At 39.0% G+C, this 21,751-nt stretch overlaps 1 protein-coding gene across 2 annotated transcripts in view; it reads left to right on the forward strand.

Annotated features, from left to right (window-relative positions):
* Positions 1-21,751, forward strand: part of nrg2b (neuregulin 2b) — a 78,548-nt gene that overhangs the window by 21,152 nt on the left and 35,645 nt on the right. For both annotated transcript variants that reach the window (XM_088081353.1, XM_042493905.2), the window contains exons 2-3: positions 18,422-18,584; positions 21,166-21,284. In XM_088081353.1, the coding sequence (XP_087937479.1) occupies positions 18,422-18,584; positions 21,166-21,284 (282 nt within the window). The remainder of the gene's footprint in view (positions 1-18,421; positions 18,585-21,165; positions 21,285-21,751) is intronic.

The following is a 21,751-nucleotide window of genomic DNA, read 5'->3' on the forward strand; positions in this document are numbered from 1 at the left end:
AGTGGGTTTGAAAAGGTTGATAACTTTTATGTATTTATTAAAGTAGAAGAATCTCAGATGTTTATAAGATGATGTGTTTTATGCACGCTTGATCACCTTTTTTGCCCTGTAGTGGGATCCCTGTGCTGTCTTACATGTGTATCTGGTAATTAATGCAGTGAAAATGAAGGTCTAGGCAAAGAGGTGAGATCGAAATATCAATTGAATTACTTATTTAAAACATCATCTGTCCAATGTCCTAATGTACCCTATAGGTGCTAATGTGTTTCTGGCATAGAGAGAGTGGTTTTAAGACTTAATGGAGAAGCCTTCACAGTAAATTCCTCCTCCTCAGCATTTGTGATTTGGTTTTGGAACATCGAGCAGCAACAGCAGAGTGCACAGCAAGGTTGTTTATATGTTTTACAGCTTTTTAAACCTATGAGTTACTGTAATTAAAGAGCCAGCCATTAGGAACAAACCCTTGTAATTAATTTACGAATTAATCATCACATCTAAGATAAGACCAGTGAAGGTTTGTATTGATAAGTCATCTTTAAATTTCATTTGCACTTAAGCATTAGAGCAGCAGCCGTTTGATAATGAACAGTAAACTTTTTTGATGTCTAATTTAACCCCTTGAAAACTGAGTGTATTGGTGTATTTTTTTTCCAAAAACACTGGGAAGAAGGCAATGAGCAACTCAAGAAAATAAATCCCAAAATTAGCAAGAAATGTGTTTAAAAATATATTAAATAAATAATATATTTCATGATGATAAGCGCAAAGAAAAAAAGAAGAAAAGTAAATAACAAAAACAAGGAAATTATCTGAAAAAAACAACATATTTTTAACATATGTGATTATGACATTAGAAATACTGTTTTTTGAACATTTTTTTCCAAGGTTTTTTAATGTTTCTCCCATGTTGTCAAAGAAGAAATCAAGCCAATCTTCTTCAAAAGTATAAATACTGGTGAAAAGTGTTTAAATGCAGTAGATAAATCTCTCCAGGTTTTGAAAGGTTAAACAGGTACATTATTGCTCAGTTAATAGGGATTTCAATTACAGTTGATCAATTAATTTTGAAAGGACATACTCAGAAGGACGTCTGAAAACCTACAGTGACTTGAAGTGTTATGTCATATGTTAAAAATGAGTTCATGTTAGAGTGGGAATTTGTGGCGATTCAATCGATCCGACACCGTCACACTCATGAAATGCGGACGTCACATCCATGAAGGGTAATTTCCTTCTGGTTTTCAGCGAGCATTCCCAGGCCGACAAAAACTTCCATGTTGCCTGAGGAGCGCGTCCCAGAGAGGGATGTGCTCATTGGTAACCAGGCTCACCACTCTCGGCTGCTTCAGGCTGACTTTCACCACTCGTTTCTACACTCACCCGCAGAAAAGCCTCACGGTCTCACCTCACGCTCACCAGGTGTTGAGTTTCATCTGGATGGCTGTTAAGTGGAGCTGCTGTGGTGGTATCCATCTGACAAATTTAGTCTAGTTTAGCCCTTTTCTTAAAACAAGTTAAAAAATGTGTGTCAGTGGGGTAAAATAATTTTACTTATCCCAATGCAAATCATCTTGTTTCAAGGATTTATTTGAATTCTGGCAGAGTTATTTGCCTCATTCTGCACATTTGTTTTTACAAAATGATTTTGCATTGAAAGCAGATGGGATTATTATGTCCAACTGGCAAAGCGATTTTATTTGTTTTGAAAAAAACTATTAGGGGTGTGCATGACTACTTGAGTATTCGACTTGGACATCAGTATATATACTTTAATGTATTGAGTAATCAGATTATTGTTTTGCTTTATTTAAATATCAGGCAGTTGTTGGGTCATAGGTCGTAGGCAGAAAGTGATTACAGCCGTGATGATATTCAGTACAACAGCGCGACCTTGAGTGTAATATTGTCTCTATAAACTAGTTCTGGTGCCACTTATTAATTGATAGTAATATGTGGCAGCAGAATATGATTGTTTTTTTTTTTTTATTTAATCATTTATTTTGGTCCACCAGCACAAATAGTTCCACATCTGATAGGGCTAAAATGTTGCCTAGCAACACAAATGTACATAGCATTAGCAGCATTGGCTAAACACTTTGCGTAGGCTAGGTCTGCAGTAAAGCTTTATTCATGGCAGGGCACTCGACACTTTCAAAGTGTGACTTGACAGAAATTAAAAAGTCACACCTTTTTTCAACTCCTGCTTCAGGGAGTCTATTTCTGTCGCCCTTTTAACCCTTTGAAACCCAGATTGACATCAGTTTCCTTGCACTGTGTTCAGTACCTCACAGAAACATTTAAAGCTTTGAAACCTGAGCAAATGACTCATATAACTTGACATTAAATGTCCTGCAAATGTGATAATTTCCATGGTGGGTTTGTAACTTTTATACTAATATCTTGTTGATACTTGGTCATTTCTCACAGAGTTGCTCATCGCCTTCTTTCAAAGGGTTAAATCAAGCAAATACCCATCCTGTATATGTTTTTAATGTTTTAACTGCATCTATGTGGATTGATCTGCTCTGCAGATTCCCCTCAGTGGGCTGGTAAATAAAATCAGTGAATCGATGAATAAAAAAACTGTTGATTTCTTCCAATATTTTAGTTCAGTGAATGTCTGCTGTCAGTTAGCCCAGTGAAGGCAGTTTGACCGCTGTCCGCTCAGCACCGCAGGCGCTGCTGCTTACAGATGGCTGCTTCTGTGGACAGAGACATTGAATGGCGGTCGGAGTGTATTAAAGAATTACTATCTCAATTGCAACATAATATCTGTGAAGACTTCTTCTTTGCGGTGCTATGTCTGTTACAGTCTAAGGTAAGGTTGGTTAATGGCCGACTATTGTAATGCAATGAACATTTTGTCTGTGAGGCGAAGTGATATGTATAGTTAAGAGTCCCAGTGCTGTTATACTTAATATCAGTACTCACGGAGTGCCTCTTGTCCAATTAAATAAAGAGCTAACTGTTGTATGATATAAATTGACCCTGTTGTATTTCAAAGATTTCATATTTTGGACAGGATGCAGAGATGTCATTGCTTTCTTTGACAGATCTGTGCAGTCGCAGATAATGTTTAGCGTCTTCAGTCAGACTTCACTTTATATAATGGCGACCTGGCTTAGGAATGATAGTTTTGGAAGATTTTCTTTTTTTGTGAGTCACTGATAATTGATTTGGCTTGAAACTATCAATCAGTACATACAGTCTCTCAACATTGATCAAAAACAATTATACAATTTAAAAAAAGGCTATAATAAAATATAATGAAGAAGGAACAGGCAGATGAGGACAGAAATAATTACGTAAAGAAAAGGTAAACATGAAAAAACACACAGCATCATAATATGCCCCGTCCTAGTGTGTATTTGTTGTTAAAGGACAAATTCGCTCAAAAACCCATTTCGGTTGATTGAATTACCTTCATGGTTAAATGTAGATGACATTATAGCATGTCAGGGTATTGACGGCAGGTAAATAGTTTGATTTGATTACATGATTATGATGTCACTGGTCATTTTGCTATACATATCTCTCATTTCCTTCCTGTTGGTATTTGCCAGAGGAAGACCTGTTGTTGGTCATTATGTCACTAATCAAATCACAGGGAGCTGCGATTCCAGTGGCCAGGTACTCCTGGTATTACAATAGAGTTTAACAGCAGGAAATATTACAGCTGCATGTAAAACATAAACTGTAAATGTTGTGATTTCTGTCATGACTCGGCCTGTTGGATTTAAACTGATCAGTCATACGATCAAACTGTCGTCTCTTGCTGTTGCTCAGCTGTAAAATCCGTGGCTCTCCTGATGCAACCCTTTGCCTTATTGTCTGAATTATGTTCACTGAAGGGGTGGGTGATATGGCCAAAATCTTCAATAATGGTAGGATGAAACGGGTTTCTGGTTTCATGATAAACCTTGATAAAATTCCCTGATGGTTAGTGTAACAGTTTTATATTTTAATTATCATTAAAACATTATATGACTGCTCGCCTTGAAAAACTCACAGTAAATACTGTCCAGCCAACCAGTCAACCAAATTTAGCAACAGTCTTAACAGGACTGCAACGTGCTACATGGATTTATTTTTTTATTCCTCTGCACTCTAAAAAAAAACAAATTCTCTGGCTTAACAAAAAAACAGGTTGCATCAATCTTCTTTTGAGTTATGAAAACTTTTAATGAAATCACATGCATAGAAGGCACTATACTGAGTTAGAGAAATTAGCCATTTTTCTACAAAGGTATTTTTAAGTAGCTCCAACTTAATTATTGATAACATAACCTTTTTAAAAGTTTTTGTGAAATGATACTCACCATGAAACTGTCTTATGTGTCATAGTTGTTTGGCCCGCTGGTCCCTAACAAACAGTCTTAACTGTCTGAATTTTTCCAGGCATGTTAAGCGGTCAGGGGAGGGTTACTGAAATCCTGAACTCAAGGGTGAGAAAAGTGAAATTATCAAGCCAATTTCATTAAGTTACGACAACTTGAATTTTGTTTTTAATCAGTTAACACAGAAATTTGTATTTAAATCGCACACAATATTAACTTCACATAATTATCAGCATTATTACGTACACACAACTCATCGAGTAATGTTTGCATTTTAAAAGGATTATCTCAATCAATAAACTAGAGTTTTTATACTGCAACCATGCATTTAATTAGGTGGTGATCGGTTCCCTGAATTACTTTTTAGAGTGTATTTACAGAGTGAGTGAAGTACTGTACTTCAGTACAATTTTGAGGTACTTGTACTTTTTTCTGCATATTTACGTTTTCCACTGCTTTATACTCCGTCTCTACTCTTCTATTTGTTTAATAGCTTTAGTTACCAATTTAGTTACTTTACAGATTCTAATTATTAGAGTGTAAAATACAATCGGCTAGTATATTATGGTACACTGATACAAATTAAACTAAACAGCATTTTACAAAGTAATTAAATATTTATGGGGACTTATATGGACATAATTTCAAAACAGATCTTAGCAAGAAATGTAGTGAAAATTACAAAAAAATATTTGAAAATTAGCAACAAAAAACAAACAACAAAAATGGGAAAGAAAAACAAAGAAATTTACCTTAAAAAAACAATTATAACAATTCTTGATTTTGATTTTAAATCTATAATTATGGTAGTTACAAATATATAGTTTTGTGGATATTTTTACCTTACTTCTTTAAAAATAATTCTATAAATCTACTTATTTCTTGCAATTTTTGCGACATTACTTGCCAAGTCACCCATTGCCTTTTCCCCCATGTTTTTCAGAGAAATCAGACCGCTTTGCTCAGGGTTTAAAGATTTCAGTACTCGCAAGAGGCATCTGAATGCAGCACAAGAATACTGACGTGGATCCAGGTTTCACAGGGTTCAAATACATTTCAACACTGTGTCACAGAATGAGCTGATGAACACAGACTGATGTTATAGACGTTTAAAGAGAATCTGAGGACATTTGGCATCTCGCACAGCTCTGAACACACACTTGGAAACAACACTGAGATGGAGAAGCTGTGCTGCTCCCGCAAATGTGATTGAATTGACCGCTTGAGGTAGTTTGGAGAGATTGATTAATAGATTGACAGAAGGATTGGCTGTTATTTAACACTGGATGTATGGACAAACTGGCTGTCCTCTCCTTCTCCTCCTGTGTGTCTTAACCTCCTACTCGTGTGCGTGTTTTGCCAAGCTTTAGAAAAATATTCCAATCTGTGGAGACCTAAATTTCATTTTAACACCTCACTCCCTGTCTCCCACACATATTGGTCTAAGCCATTTTTTCCTATTTTTGGTTCGCCTGGTCTCCTTTTGTAATAACGCATGTACAACCTCAACACTGTCATCCACAATCTTGTTGTATAGATGTTTTTTTTTTCCTCAGGACAATCTAGGCTATGAGAATATGTTTGCTGCAGTCATGTCAACCATAAATCAGGCATATCAGAAGTCCAGCGCGGGAGCCGATTGTGGCCCTTAAACTAATTTTAAATGGCCCATGACTTGACTTTCAAAATATATTATATGTGGGCTGCTGCATAATATTGATTAATGAAGCAATATTACATTTTTTCCTTCACTTAACAATGGCAGGACCATCATACAGTTTGTAGACATGCAGCAAGGTTCCCACACATATTTATCTTTTCAGTTTCAACTTTTCCATAATATTTCATCCCATTATTGAATTACTTTAAAAAAAAAAAAGGTGGGCCTTTATGTGATAATATACATTACTGAACGGGTACTTTCCAGGTGTTTGTGTGAGTGATTACTAACTTAACTCCCTCATTAGATTTTTCCACCACTAACTAACTGCATGTGCCAACAGAGCAGAGCGAAGAGTCTGTCAGTGCAATTTGACATGTTTGGGTTATAATTTTGACATGTCCGTATGCATTTAATTCTTGTTAATCAAAGGTTTTATATCTGTTCTCATTGTTCAGTCACGGAAATGGCACTAGATTTATAGTCATACAAGGAGCATATTTGCACCGACATGTTTTGATTTCTCTCTTTTAAAGAATATGTTTTAAACAACAGCCAAAATAATATAAATTCAGAACTCAAAAACTTAATTTCCTACCATTTCCAGACCTGAAAAATGGTCTAATTTCATAACTTTTCCAGGAATTTCATGACTGAGGGGACCCTGTAGGAACCATGTGGAGGGAGCTGATGTGTTTTCATAAACAGGCAATAAAACAAAACGAATGTTTACCTACCAGCAGACATTTCCTGCCAGGGCAGCAGACCTGGTCATGGCTAAGTGGTGTAAAGTCGACAGTGAACACGGCCGCTTTGAGGAACGTTGGAAAGCTGAATACTTTTTCACCGAACAATAGCTGCTTTTACAGAGATTGTGCTACAGGGCTGCAATTACGTCTCACCTTTACATCGCCCACGCATTTTTACACAGAAACAAACGGCAGCATCATCCCGCTCCTGTCTGTGATTATGCACTGCATCGCGGCATCTGGCAATCAACAGACATGTAACACAATAGCGTCGACCTCTAGTGTGACATCGTATTTGAGTCAGCAGCGTTTTCTAAACAACAACAAAGGGTTAATATAGCAATAACTATCATTTACACTATTTGCTATAAGGCGGCTTATCTGGTCCTCTGCCCAGAGGGGAAGGAGCTCCCTGATCTCAGCGTTTTCTTTCAATTTGGAGACATTTACAGCCGCAATTCAGCTTCTGTGGGTGAGCTGCTGACTGTAGACAGCTGCTTTTTAAATGTCACGTGGTCTATCACCTGCGTAACACGTTGTCAAAGCGTCACCCATGGTCATGTCTTTCCGGATTTACTTTTACACAGATGTCGTTATGGCGCTGTTACTTACCTCCGGTGGCGGTTCAGAGGCGAGATCACTCTGTCCCCCCTTTCCACGATCGGACTTCATAAACAGAACAGCGTAGTGGCGTAGCGTTGTGATGTTGAACAGGCTGTGTAAACGTGGTTATCTCATTTGTGTTGAATTTCTTTGATGGAAGAAGCAGTTGGCCCCCCCGATGTTTTTCACATCAGCTAATTTGGCCCCGATTTAAAAATGTTTGGACACCTCTGGCATAACTACAAAGGCAAAAACAGAAGTTAAATCACTCAGATATTTATTCAAATCACACATACCACAATAGTGAACAAGCGTTTTGGTAATTTGTTCTTGTAGGCCCTGGTGATCAGGAGAAAATAAACCTTTTAAAATATATCAAGAACTATTTACATTTCTCTCAAGTCTTGAGTGTTTTTGTGTGTAAAGTGTTATTTGTGCCAGTCCTGAAAGCAGTTCCTGTTTGCTATGAGACAGAGGGCAACGTCACACTCCATGCACTTCCAGGGAGTAGACAGCTTCACCCCCCTTTTCTCCCTGCAGTTTAAACACGTCCTGCGTCCATACGACGCCCTCTTGCTTGCATCAGTTTGCTCAGAGATTGCCACGGGCAAGTGTCCGCTGTGTCCCTGGGCACGAGGGACCACAACGGAGACGCCACACAGCTGGGCCGTCAGCTCCTGCAGGAAGGCCTTGTAGGTCCCAGGTTCCTCCTGCTTCTCTCTGCAGAGCTCCTTGTGCAGGAGGAAGCTGTTAGAGGCTGCGATGTCCAGGAAGTGAAAGAACAATGTCCGGTACCAGCGAATGCTCTTGTGATGTACGGAGTAGGACTGGATCAGCTGGTCGGTCAAATCCACGCCTCCCATGTGCTTGTTGAATTCCATGACAGGTGTGGGGCATGGCACGGATTTGGTGATCCAGGTGCCGTTTTTTGTTCTGACTCTCCTCTGCACGGTGCTGCCAGAGAACGCCTCGTGGATTGTAGAGCAGACAGACACCTCGCTGGTGTCCATCCACTTCACAAACACAAGCGGGCCGTCACGGATCCACCTGATGGAACCTGCAGGATCCTTTTTCTGCAGAGCGTTTGTTTCTGTGCGAGGACATCCTCTTCTGTTGTCTCTGTATGAGCCACATGCGCCGATATTCAGGCTAAACAGATCCTTGAAGAGTTTCGGGCTGGTGTAGAACTCCTCCACAAACAGCTGAAAGCCGCTGCCCAGGTATGCTGACTTCATCAGGGACATGACAGAGTCATATGCAATTCCCACGCCCGAGGCAAACTGTGACTTTCCTGTGTACACAGAAAAGTCCAAGGTGTATCCATTAACGCTGTCGGCCAACACAAAGAGTTTGAAACGCCACTTGGGCGGCTTCCCTTTGATGTGTTTTGGCAGTAAATTATGGCCCTTTGTCGTCACAATCCTCTCATTGATTGAAAGGTTCTGCCTGGGGTGGTAAAATGCTCTGCAAGCGTTTTTGATGGTGTCCATGAGGGGCTTCAGCCGAAACAGGTGGTCGTAATCTGGCGTCCCCTTCTTTCGGTCGTTCTCAGCATCCTTATCGGGATCGCTCAGGTGAATGTTCCAGGTTATCACCCGGAATCTGTCCCGTGGCATGATGGTGGCAGGAAAAGACAGACTGAAAATGGTGTTCTTTTTCCAGTAATCCTGGATATTGCCTATTTTCACCAAAGCGAAGAAGAAATTCAGCCCCACATACTTGAAAAACTCTTGGACGCTGATGTCAGTCCATGAATATCTTTTGCCTTTTTTAATGCATTTAGCGGCTTGTTTATTTGTGTGTTGACAAATAGTTTGAGCCGCATCATTGCTGAGAAACAGCTTGAAAAGGTCAATTGGGGTGTATGAGGTGTTAGAGTTCAGCTGATGTCCAGGAGGTCTTGCCGGGGCAAACTTTTTAGGCTCTGGACATACATCGGGATCTGCCTGGGTTTTCCAGGATAGGATTTCTGGCTTTGTCTCCAGGCGTGGCTGAAGTGGAGACGAGGATCTAGATATTTTCTGGCCTCTTGATGCACCTCTTCCACGCTTGGACCTGGATCCCCGTGCCGTTTTGTGTGGTGGGGAATGAGATCTTTTTAGAGGCAGCACATGTCCTTGATCTCTCCCATGCTGGGGGGACTGCTGTCCTTCTGAAGAAGAAGACGAGGAGCTGGCATGTTGTCCTGCGGCAGAGGTGTTTGGCTCTTCAGCCTCCTGCTGCTCATCATAACTGTAAAACAGATAGAAGCCAAAGGAGAGATTGACGGTTTTTGTATGGAGACACAGAGGCTCAGACTGCCCGACCTCCCAAACTGCCCGTCTACTAATAGTGGCTGACATTACAACAGTTTGATACTTTGAACAAACAGATACATGTCTCTGACACCATTATTGTAAATCAGATTTACACCTGAGGTGTGATAAAGAGAAAGATCTAGCACTGAATTTCCATCCATGTTTGCTTTGACCTGGTGTAGGAAAGTTTGGGATGGTTAACTCTTAAAACCCTGGATGGACACCAGTTTTCACAGCGTTCACACGCTTGTCGCAGGCATTTGAAGCTTTTGAAATGGGATTTCTTTCAAAAACATGGCAAAGGGCAATCAGCAACATGGTACTGAATGTCCAATTTAAAAATATTAATAAAAGGTGACAAGAAAATAACTTAAAAGTTAGCTTAAAAAAATAAAATAAATTATCAAATGACTAGGGAAAATTATTCAAATTATATTTGTTTTTAATTATATAATAAAAAATTAGATAATATAGTAATAATAATAATTTCTATTTTGGCACTTTTTCGGGTCATTTCCTGATTATGTTGTTACTTTTCTTTCTTTTTTTGTGCTAATTTCAGGTAGTTATGCTTGCCATTTTTGTGTCATCCCATGGTCAGTTACTCATTGTCTTATTTCTATGTGTTGTTAATCAATCATCAATTTGTTTTAAAAAATGTATATGTGTATATATTTGCATTTTCATATTAAATATGCTAAATACGTAAGCCACTTACAAATCCTCAGCTGGATCCAGTCCCTGTTGATAGGCAATGTCATCATCAGTGAGAAAACTCTCTGCTCCTGATTCTCCATCGTCATCACTGTCAGCAATAGGTGCACATGCTTTTTGCGGTCCTTTTTTGGGTCTCAAACTAATTCTGGAAAAGCAAAAATAAAACAAAAATTTAAAAAACATCAGACCATTGAGCATTTTACATTTAACAAAGGGATAAGACCAATGCTGGGATTGCTTGATATCATACGATACCTTTAATAAACAGATATATCTCTTTTTATTATTATTATTATTCTTTTTTTTGCTGTTTTCTGTGGTCATAATTGTAAATCAAATTTATTTCTAAGGCATGATGGAGATAAAGATCTGAACTGAGCACTGTGAAATTCAACACACGTTTGTTTTGGGAAGTTTTGGATGATTGTTTAAAATGTTATTTGATACCTTAAGAAAACACTCTGCCAATATGACAACAAAATGTAAAAAAAAAAAATAGGTTATGTTCATATAAATATATTTTTTTTAAAAACTACGTGTACATATTCATATTGTCATTTCAAATGAGCTGAAACTGAGGCCACTTACACATCCTCTCCTGGATGCAGTCCCTGCTGATAAGCAATCTCATAATCAGTGAGAAAACTCTCTGCTCCTGACTCTCCATCATCACAACTGTCCAGGATAGGTGCACGTGCCTCCTCTATCCCATTCCCGGGCCACGAGGCCATTCTGGAAAAGTCAACATAAAAAAAAGTGTGTCTCAACAACAACACTTGATCCTGGTGGCTCTACCGCGAAGCACTGAATGAATGAGGCGCGTTTAATCTTTCTTTCCACACAAATGTTTTCCGCCGAGTCCAGCTCTGCGATGCTGTGATTGGTCAGTTCTAACTGCGTCCGAAGGTGACGCGTCGAGTTCTAGCCAATGACAGCACAATATGGCAGGCCTAGCGGAAATTTCCTGATGTCACTTCCCTATCATTTCCGTCTTAAAACCCATGTGTAAAACCTTAAAGGAATGACAACAGATATGATTGCAATGCTCAGTTACCCCCCTGCGCGAGTTATAATATACAAACCAAGTGTGCAAAAGATAACGAAAACTTTATCTGTCGCGCTCACGATGTCTTTTACGGATCGACTCGGTTTCCAAACAGCACAGAGAGGATACAGGCTCGGCCCAATGCATCATGGGATGTAGACCTGCCCTCAGTAGGCTTCAGCTACGGGTTAATGTGTTAGCTCTGAACAGTTTCAAATATAAACGCTGCTGCTCCGTGCTGGATTACGGTGCTGCTGAAGGGGATGTCAGCAGCGCAGCTCTGGCTGCAAAGCTCCAGCGGGATCCGAGCGGAGGTCTTAAAGTAAGATTATGGTTTTCAGATTCAGACTCACCTGTGTTGGTCTCGTGGTACATCACAGTCTATGGTGACATGCAAGGAATTTGAGGCAGTTTTTCAGCCCCCCCCCCACTCTCAAGCACTTACACAGAAATAGACATAAAAGCAAGCAACCAGGGCGACAAAGTTGGCAAGATAGGACAAAAGTAAAATAATAAAAAATGAAATAATTAAATAGAATAAATATTTAAAAAACAAGTTTGTATGTTGAATTACAATCTAAACGTTAAATTATTTGATTTTGTTTTCATCATAGAAATAAATAAGATACTGATGTCTTTCTTTATATATATATATGTTTCATATTTATATTACACCACATAGAAAAACTGATAAACTCTATAATTACCCAAAATAGTGAACACAACAACTTCAGTAAGTTTGTATAAAATGAGCAATTTAGATCAATTTTAAGCAGATTATTTCCTGTGAATATTGCATCAGAGACGAGTTTTCCTGAAATCTGTGCAAACTTTTTTGTCTATATATTTTTTAAATATATGTATATATATTAACTCTCATTCATACTTAATAGGAGTCTTTTTTGACAAGTTAGTTGTGTCTTCTCACTGACACTTGTAGTGGCCGTAGTTTTAGTAGCCTAATGCGTACTCTCCTGCAGGATGAGGCCGTTTAGCAGTGTGAAGGTAGCTTGTGTTCAGGTCTTCACCGTGTTCTTATCCTGTGAGATTTTGTGAGAGGTTTTTATCTAATTCTGTATCTACTCCTAATATCTTATATCTAATATCAGACATAGCCATTCTATCAAGCCTATAGAAATGCTACTGCCATCGGCAAAAAAGATGTTTGGTGTGACAGGTTAAAGACAGAGTTTGACTGATTTGTTTTGGCTTACAGAGCTCTACTAGAGAGGAGAAGATGAAACATAGTGAATCCAGTGTGCAGTGATGTTACCTGTCCGTTTCTTGACTCTGGAGGTGTATAATTTCTGGATGTAATACAGGCTGGTACCAATAATTTAAATTCTTTTTCTGCAGTCCTGATGTTGTAGTCTGCTCCTGTTTGGTGGCTGATCCAAATCACACACTGATGGATGTACAGTTACTGATGGATGTTATTATATGATAGTGTGGAAGTGTATCAGTATCCTGTGGCAGTTCCATTGATATCATAGAAGATAGTGTTTACACATATGACATCACTGACGTCATGAACTTTCTGGTTTCACAGAAAATAACTGTATGGTTTTTTTTTTCACATCGCTTGTGCTTTGTGAAATGATACAAATATCTTATGTTTGTGTTGAGTAACTTTGTACTGCAACACTCATAGTTAACCCTTTGAAACCTGGAGTGATATCAACTTTCTTGTGCTGCTCTCTGATGCCTTTCACAATTATGTAAATGACTGAACCCTGAGCAAAATGCAAGAGAAAAAAAGGGAAAAAATAAAAATTGAAATTATATTCCACAATCATTATTGTTTTTAAGCAAGTTTCCCAGGTCATTTCTTTATTGGCTTTTAACGTTATTTTTTGTTTCTTTTCTTTTCTTCTTTTTTTTTTGGGGGGGGGTACTTCCTACTTATTTCTTGCTCATTTCTGTGTAGTTTCTTCTTTTGTTGCTCATTGCCTTCTTTCTGTTTTTGAAGGAATAAATCCAATTTCCTCAGCTTTCAAAGGGTTAAATGATAGGTGTTTTTAACCAGTGATCCCAAGTGTTTTCTGAAAGGAAAGCTTAATCTTTATCTTTGCAAGACATGTTATTTATGTCCCCCTTGCTGTGTTTTCTTCCTCTTCTCTGGTGGCATTTCTAGTTAATTTACCGCTGATTATTTCTAATGTATTTGCTGACTGTGAAGCACTTTGAAACTTGCTTTTGAAAAGTGCGATACAAACAAAGATTATTATCCTCAGAGGTATTTCCTCATTGTGAGTCTAAATGTCAGATCTGTACTGTTGGAATTGGCCTAAAGTCGCCCCTCCCACGATGAAATCTCATCTCTTTTCCACATATGGTACATCGTTATTAGATTACAGTTCCCATGATTCCCTCATTGTCTCATACAAAATATCCAGAGCTAAACGCTGGATGAAAACAATAAGGGAGGGGCTGCTCAGTTTCCTTTGAAACAATATTTGTCACGACAACAGTAAAGAGAGTTAACTGGCGAGTTCTGAGTTTATGCATTTTTACCAAAAATAATAAAGGTTTTCTGTTTCCTGTAATAACTATAAGCTACTGTTGTCTCTCTAAAGTAAGGCCTAGAAAATGCTCAGCCTGATAGATGTGACCGATCATATTGATTTAGAGAAGCATAAAGTATGTGGATTTATACTCTTTTTCTTGTAGCATTGATGTGATGTGGCAGATTACAGGAGTATAAATCAAGAGTTCTAGGGTGGGTTATACTCATATATTCGGAGGTGAAAAGTGTTTATAGCTGTTCCCAGCAGTCACATGGGAAGGCACGGTTAAAATTTGTCTTTACCATCCAAATTCACAACTCAACTCATTTCCACTAGCTATGTAATTGGGCAAGAAAGACACAAAAAGTGATATTCTGTTGTAGCATCACACATACTGGGAAATAACTGCATGCGGGTGAGTTCAAATAACCTGTTAACCCCCTGAAACCTGAGCCGACTGGCTCAATTTCTTTCAAAAACATGGGTAGAAGGCAATGAGCAACAGAGGAAGAAATGACCCAAAAATTAGCAAGAAATAAGTTAAAAGTACAATAAAATTACCTGAAAATTACAAAAAAAAAATCCCAAAACATAAAAAAAGTAAAAAATAAATAGAAATTGCCTGGAAAATGTGCTTAAAATTATAATAATTTTTAAAACATGATTTTAAACATTTAATTATCAAAACTATAATATATAGTGTTTACCTATTTTTTTCTAGGTATTTTTTCCGAGCTTTTTTAATACTAATTCTACTTTGTGAAGCCCCCTTTTTTTTAACCAGGTTGCGCATTGCCTTCTAACCATGTTATTGAAAGAAATCACACCAATTTGCTTTGAGGGTTCAAAGGTTAAAATACCTGCTAAAGGCATCTGAAAGCAGCGCAAGGAAAGCGATCTTGTCAAAGTGGTTATATTGGATAACTGTGCAATCTTTCACACCGGAAGAAATTCATGTTTCACTTGTTCACATAAAAAAAATGACAGGAACAGTTTCCAAGAAATTTAAAAAAGACATCTGTAAAGAGAAGTTCAAACCCTGGCTCCTCTGTCACCAATTGGAAAGTCAAGGGTTGGATCCCCGGCCTTTTGCTGTCTACATGTCGAAGTGTCCAGGGGACGCTGAACCCGAAATTTGCTCCAGATGTCTGTGCAAACAGCGTGAGTGCATCTGAATGTTTATCTTATGAGCAGGATGCACCTTTGTGTTGTAGCCTCAGCCACCAGTGTGTGAATGTGTGTGTGTGTGTGTGTGTGTGTGTGTGTGTGTGAATGGTGCTTGTGTTTCAAAGTGCTTTGAGTGGTCACTAAGACTAGAAAAGCACCATGTAAATGCAGTCCATTTACCATTTACCTCTGCACGCTGGCCATTCACAGCGTGAAGTAGGTGTGAATGTCGACTCGTCAGTTTCAGAAAAGCTACAGAAATGGTCAGACAAAGAACGGTTTGAGTGGGAAGGGGATTTCAGATGCTATTGATGGTGGATACTGAATTTTCAAATAATAAACCTCACTTACTGTAGGAAAAAAAAAATATGAAGAATTCTCTGAAAAGTAGCTTTAAATGATTGTTTGGGCCACTGAGGGGGTGTAGCGCGATAAGTAAACACAATATTAATGCATCACAAAATAAAGCTGAGCCATCATGGCGAGCATTCCAACAAACAGTATTTATATCCAGCAGACATGGAGCAACATTAGTATTTCTTTACAGTCATGATTTTTGATACATGATGAATCTAAGTCCGATATTTACCCTAGCCGTAGCTCTTCATTGTCTCCACCAACCCTTAATAAAAAAATGCTCCTTAGCTTAATGTTCCTCTGTGTTCTCCAGCCAGACGCTGAATCTGTTGGTGTTTGGTGCTGAGCAGGTAGTGCTGAGGGCTCATCCGAGCTTTTTCACAGTAAACAGCTGCCTGCTGCGTTTCATCTCTCACTTTTTTTGTTTGGTTTCATCAGACCACAGGAGCACAAGCCCAGACCAAGTCTAGTTGAGTCATGTCAAGATCCAACAGTGGATCTGGTCCTCGCGCAGCCTGTGGTATCTCGGAAGTACCAGTTTCTTAAATATACCAAAAATAGAATTCAAATGACTCCAAAAAATATATGATGACAGTGACACTTAGTGCCATTCTTCATCATAACTCATCACAAGCCAGGAGGGAGAGGGAGGGGGGGGGCAGCATCTGGTGATGTTGAGATGATTTACTCTGGTGTGACGTGGAATTATACATCAAGAGTGTGTGTCGAGTCTGTGACAAGACTAAATCTCACAAAATGTGAGAACTGGATTTAAAGATGTGCTGCTTGTTCTGTTGTGAGTCTAAAAATCCTACTTAAATCCTACTTACATAACTGCAAGCTGTTTGGATGGTACTTCATAGAGGTTCTCTCCTTTTTTTTACCTCCATTCTGAGGTTTTATTTCCCCCTCATTAACTTCCACTTGTGTAATTTAAGGATAAAGCTACAGTTAATGTATATTTTTCTTACAGTGGACAAATCCCATGAAAAGAACAAAACCTGCAATGTGTGGTACTCAGTGTGAAACTCATTTCCCCTCCTGAACATGGAAAAAGAGATCACAAATACATAGCTTTGTTTTAAATGGCTTAGTGATTTCCTGATATAACCAGGCACTGTAGTTTTTAGCAAGTGCTACACAAAGAAGAGTAAAAACTTTGTTGAGTGCTGTGTTTAGTAGTGGAGCAGGTATGTCTGGCTTTGGCTACAATACTTGTTGGGTTTTACATAGAACTGGTTGACAGTAATCAAAATAAAGGATCTCGCCTGCCTTACCTTTAACAATAAACTGCTTAGCCCAGTAACCTGATAAAATAGACTCCTTTGCCTTTTTTGTTTTCACATCATAATCCAGCGTGACGTATTTTATCTGTTTGTGCAATTTTTTTTTCAGTGCCAATACTGAAATGTACCTGAGCTTTAGGCTTTGGCCAATACCGAAGACTAATTGCATTAATGAATAATGTGTATTCCTCACTGTGTGGGATAGACTGGGGTCATTCTTTTATGAGTAAACCAGGCTTGACTTAAAAAATGCTTTCCTTATTTTGTAAAACAAAATATAACAAATAAATACATAGAAATTAATCTGAAATACCTGCCATTCCGGCACATGCAATCGGTTATAAACATAGTGTTGAATTGAATAGATCAGCTCAATTGTCACCAATTCCTAACTCAGCTGTTTCAGTCAGTATCAGGCTGCTGTGTGACATCAGTATTGGCACGCTGCTTCCCTAAAAAGTATTCAATAAAAGCAAAATGCCATAATATGGCATTTTAAAAATGCTGACAAATGGGCAGAACCCAACAATCTGGGATGAATTTAGCACTCAAACCGCTCATCATAATCACTTTAAGTTTTGAAATCCTAAACTATGTTTTATGTGTTCTCCATGAGAGAAAGAGGACCATGAAGTCCTACCAAAAGTAGAACATAACACAAATCGAATTTATGAGGTTTTCATGGGTACTCAGTATGTTGTGTGAAATGCACAATATTAAGAAAACTTTCGCCGACATACAGACCTACAGTGTGTTATTGAGGCTTAACCTCTACAGTATCTACTGACTGTGTGCATAAATGGAAGGATGCAGCAGTGCTGTGAGCAGCTGTAGGTCTGCACAACAGTTGCTAACACATAACACTGAGTGTATGTGTGTGTGTGTGTGCAAGCCCAGGGGTGTGTGTTAGGCCTAAGTTTGTGCACACATGTGTGTAAAATACGCCGGGTGCTTTATTGGCTGCGTGTGTGTGTGTGTGTGTGTATAAATGGTACTAGATGATGCTGAGTTGTCTCTTTGCTTTAACTTCTATGTGCTTGTGTTGCCTGCGCTGGTGTCAGTGATGCAGTCTGTTGTAGTTTTTAAGGAGAGAAGAGAGAGAGTGAAACTCTCCTGAGACTGATGAAGCGCATGCACACACACACACACACACACACACACACACACACACACACACACACACACACACACACACACACACGTAAACACACCCACATTGCTCCATGGTGAAAATCTACTGCAGAGAGTTTCTGAGGAAAGATTTTTTTTTTCTCTATAAGCTTTCACTTTGTCTTTGCTTTTCAGGATTTAGATTGTACAACACTGCTTTTCCTCTCTCTCTCTCGCTCTCTGTGTGTGTGTGTATGTGTGTGTGTGTGTGTATGTGTGTGTTGTATCATTGATTTTCCTCCATTCTTTAGCCATCTCTCATGTGAACTTTGACCTGTTGCCTGCCTCAGATTTTGACCCCGACATCTGAACCATTGCTAACAGATTTTCATCAGCCACACACATAAACACACACACACACACACACACACTCTCACAGACACAAACACAAAGACACACACACTCAGACAATTAAATGGATAGATTAATTGAATGTCTGTAGTTAATTCCAATAATGCAAGCTTTGATTTTCTTTCTCTGCTCCCCTCCTCTCATCCTCCCTTCCTCTCTCTCTCTCTCTGTGCAGCCTCTGCTCCAAAGCTTCGGCTGATGCGAGGCCAGTCTCTGGTGGAAGGGGACAAGCTGTACTTGAAGTGCGAGGCGTCGGGGAATCCCAGCCCTTCCTTCCGCTGGTACAAAGATGGACATGAGCTCCAGAAAGGCAGAGACCTCAAGATAAAGACCAACAAGTGAGTCTGTCAGACTGCATCTTTTTGCTTAAAACTCACACTCCACACATCATAGTCACAGCAAGAAGTTTGAAAATGCCCAAAATCAAGACAAGGCTTCCTCAAAAACATACTGTACAAAAAGTACTGAGATGGCTCCTGGTATGCAGCTCTGTTAAGGTGACCCTGGGCAACTTCACAATGCACCCAATCTGACCTTTATTGACTGTTTTACACTGTTTTACTTTATCAACAGTAAATGAGTGCAAAGTTTTATTTTTTTTTCAAGGACATCTCAATATAACACCAAATGCCCATATGTCATTGGTTGCTGCACTGAGACATCCGCTCTGTACCAGCTGCAAAGCGCTGCCCTCCTGGAACAGCCACACTGTAAAGAGACGCGGGCCAAGATCCACAGTCCTCATTTTATGTAAAATATAAAGCTCAGTCAGAATCAGAATTCAGTTTATTGCCAAGTAGGTTTTCATATACAAGGAATCTCTAATGGTGTATTGAAGCATACACTCTGCTCAAAGAATGTGCCTATATGCTGCCTAGACCAACTCTGAATGTGGTCTGAGCGATCTCAAGACGCAATAAGGATGTGTTTGGCGCGCACATACCTATATGTAGAGCTGTCCGATCATAATCCAATCACCCAAGATGCGTGTTAATATCAGGTGTAAACAGGGCCTCAGAGTCTGGCCCTGCTGCTTTCTGTGGGTTCAGCTTGTTGAAAAGTCTGTTAATGTCACTCTCCAGAATAGACAGAGTTGTCAGTGTGGAGGGGGTGGAGGAGGAGGGGGTCTCTGGCATGGTTATAAAGAGGGCCAGAGAAGGACCTGGTGGATGGATCACAGTGGGGATGGAGTCAGGACCATCCCATTGTTACTCAAAACACCAGTACTCACTTAACACATTCACTGGATTTGCCAGATGCCGGTCGTTAAAGGGATACTGTGCTGATTTTCAGCTACCTCTGAATCATAACAGTAGGTGGATTTCCAGTAACCCTCAAATTGTGCAAATTGAAATTGCGAATTTAGAATATGCCTAACGGGGACACGTCAATTTTGAAAAACTTCCATTTATTGCAAAAAGGTTTTTACGCTCGCATGATGTGGTATTTTAGGCAGATTCTGTTATTGAGTTGCCCATTTCTTGCTTCAAACGATTTCAGAAACATGTTGTAGTCTAACTGTAATTCAAGATCATTTATAACCAGCTGGGCCACCATTGCATCAAATTCAATTCATGCTACAAGCTTGTATTACATAACATGTCAGCAGGAGCATTTTTGGTCTGGTGCGGCGCAGTGCATACTGATAGTTGTAAGTTTTCAACCTCTTGAGCAAAAGTGAATGCCTCAGCCCTTTTCCTCTGGTCATGTTGTGTCACCACTTTCAAAAGTATTTGCATCTATCTACTGAATACACAGCCTGGTCTCATGAAAAGAAAATCTTTAAGCATCAAAATACTTCTTAAATGGAGTGGGGGCTTTGGGTTTTGAGTTGATAATCTGTCTGAGGTGCTTCCAGACAGAAGCAGTCACTAACTGAGAACTGTTGTGGAAATTTCTGAGAATACAGTCCCTTAAGCATCTCTTGCTGCCTTGCTAAACCTGAACTTAGCCTCTTTCAGTCAGCCCCTCAAAGCTGAAATCAGATTTAAGAAGTCCGAGTTTGAGCTTTGGTGTAGGGATACATCCTATAGTTGCATGTAGGTTAGTTGCCAGGACTAAATATCAAAAATAGCTATACAGGACGAAGATTTTTTTTCATTCTCATTTGGCTAACGAAACTACTGAACCCTCAAGTTAACTTATTCTCAACTGTGAATGCATTTTTATACAGCACTAGGACTACGTATTTTGTCCCCTTTCCTTATGTTCTAAGAAAGGGATTGCTTTGCGGCCAGTATGGAAAAGAGGAGCGAGTACAATGACCTACAGCTCTTTCAGTATACGCTGAGTGTGTTAAGACAGAATAATCCAAACCTTTCCTGAAATGTGCACAGTGAGAGTTTACTGACTTTGATGCTCTTCAGATCACATCCACCAAAGCAGTATAATCAGGCAGTGTCCTACTTTTGTTGCATTGGTTACGTTTCACATTACTTACCCGTTATAATAAAAGATCACTGTTTCACCTGCGCAAAATGTTGAATCAAATCATTTAATCTTCTGAAATGCTCATTTAAAGTAGCATGTTCCTCTGTGTTACTTTAGGGAATGTATCAAACATTTATCTTGCACACTGAACAACACCTTCTTATTCACTGTTGTACAGCGATATCAAGTTTTTGTGTCACTTCATGCCATTACTTGTAATCACTGCTTCTAATTCTGTTCAGATCAGATGAAGACTGCTTCTGGTTTCAACTCAATAATTGTCCATTTGCTTCTACGGCCAGTCACCACCAACATTTGTGCATAATGATCAGTCATTAATTACTTGTCTGGGCGGGAAAGTAGAATTAAACTTCTCATTCAGTCCGAGATGAGTCTGTTGCTTTTTTTTCTAAACAATAACTGATGTTATTTTCTGCTCTGTATCACTCTCTCTCTCTTTTTCCCTCCTCTGTCTGTCATTCACTGAAGAAAAAACTCAAAGGTGCAGATCAGTCGTGTCCGTGTGGAAGACTCTGGCAACTACACCTGTGTGGCAGAAAACTCACTAGGACAAGAAAACGTCACGAGTATAATCAGCGTGCAAATCTGTGAGCAAAGACACGTCTGTCTGCCTGTCTGTCTGTCTGTCTGTCTGCCTGTATGTCTGTCCGTCTCTGTCTATCTATCTAATCATCAAGGATGATGTCCTTCTTAAATGCTTTGTTTTTTCAAGCCTCTCCTCCTTAATATACATTTTCATAGACTTTCTTTCATCTATCATTCTGAAAAACTAAAACCTGATACTGGGGTTTTCTGTCCATTTTATAAGATCAATGGGTATGTACTCTTGTGCTGGCTAAGTTGAAATTTGATCCCTCCATATTTTAACAAACTATGAGAGCTATTATTCTGTTAGCATACAGCAAATTTGCCTTTTGGAAAAGTTTTTTTTTTCCAAAATAAAATAATTTTTTTTTTATGATAAATAAAAAAAAAATTGCCTTTTGGAAAAGTTTTTTTTTTCCAAAATAAAAGTGTTACAATAGAATAGAATCACATGCTTTTCTACAGTCTT

The sequence above is a fragment of the Plectropomus leopardus genome, chromosome 8 (assembly GCF_026936395.1).
Source record: "Plectropomus leopardus strain MGB_pleo_1.0 chromosome 8, ASM2693639v1, whole genome shotgun sequence".
NCBI lineage: Eukaryota > Metazoa > Chordata > Actinopteri > Perciformes > Serranidae > Plectropomus > Plectropomus leopardus.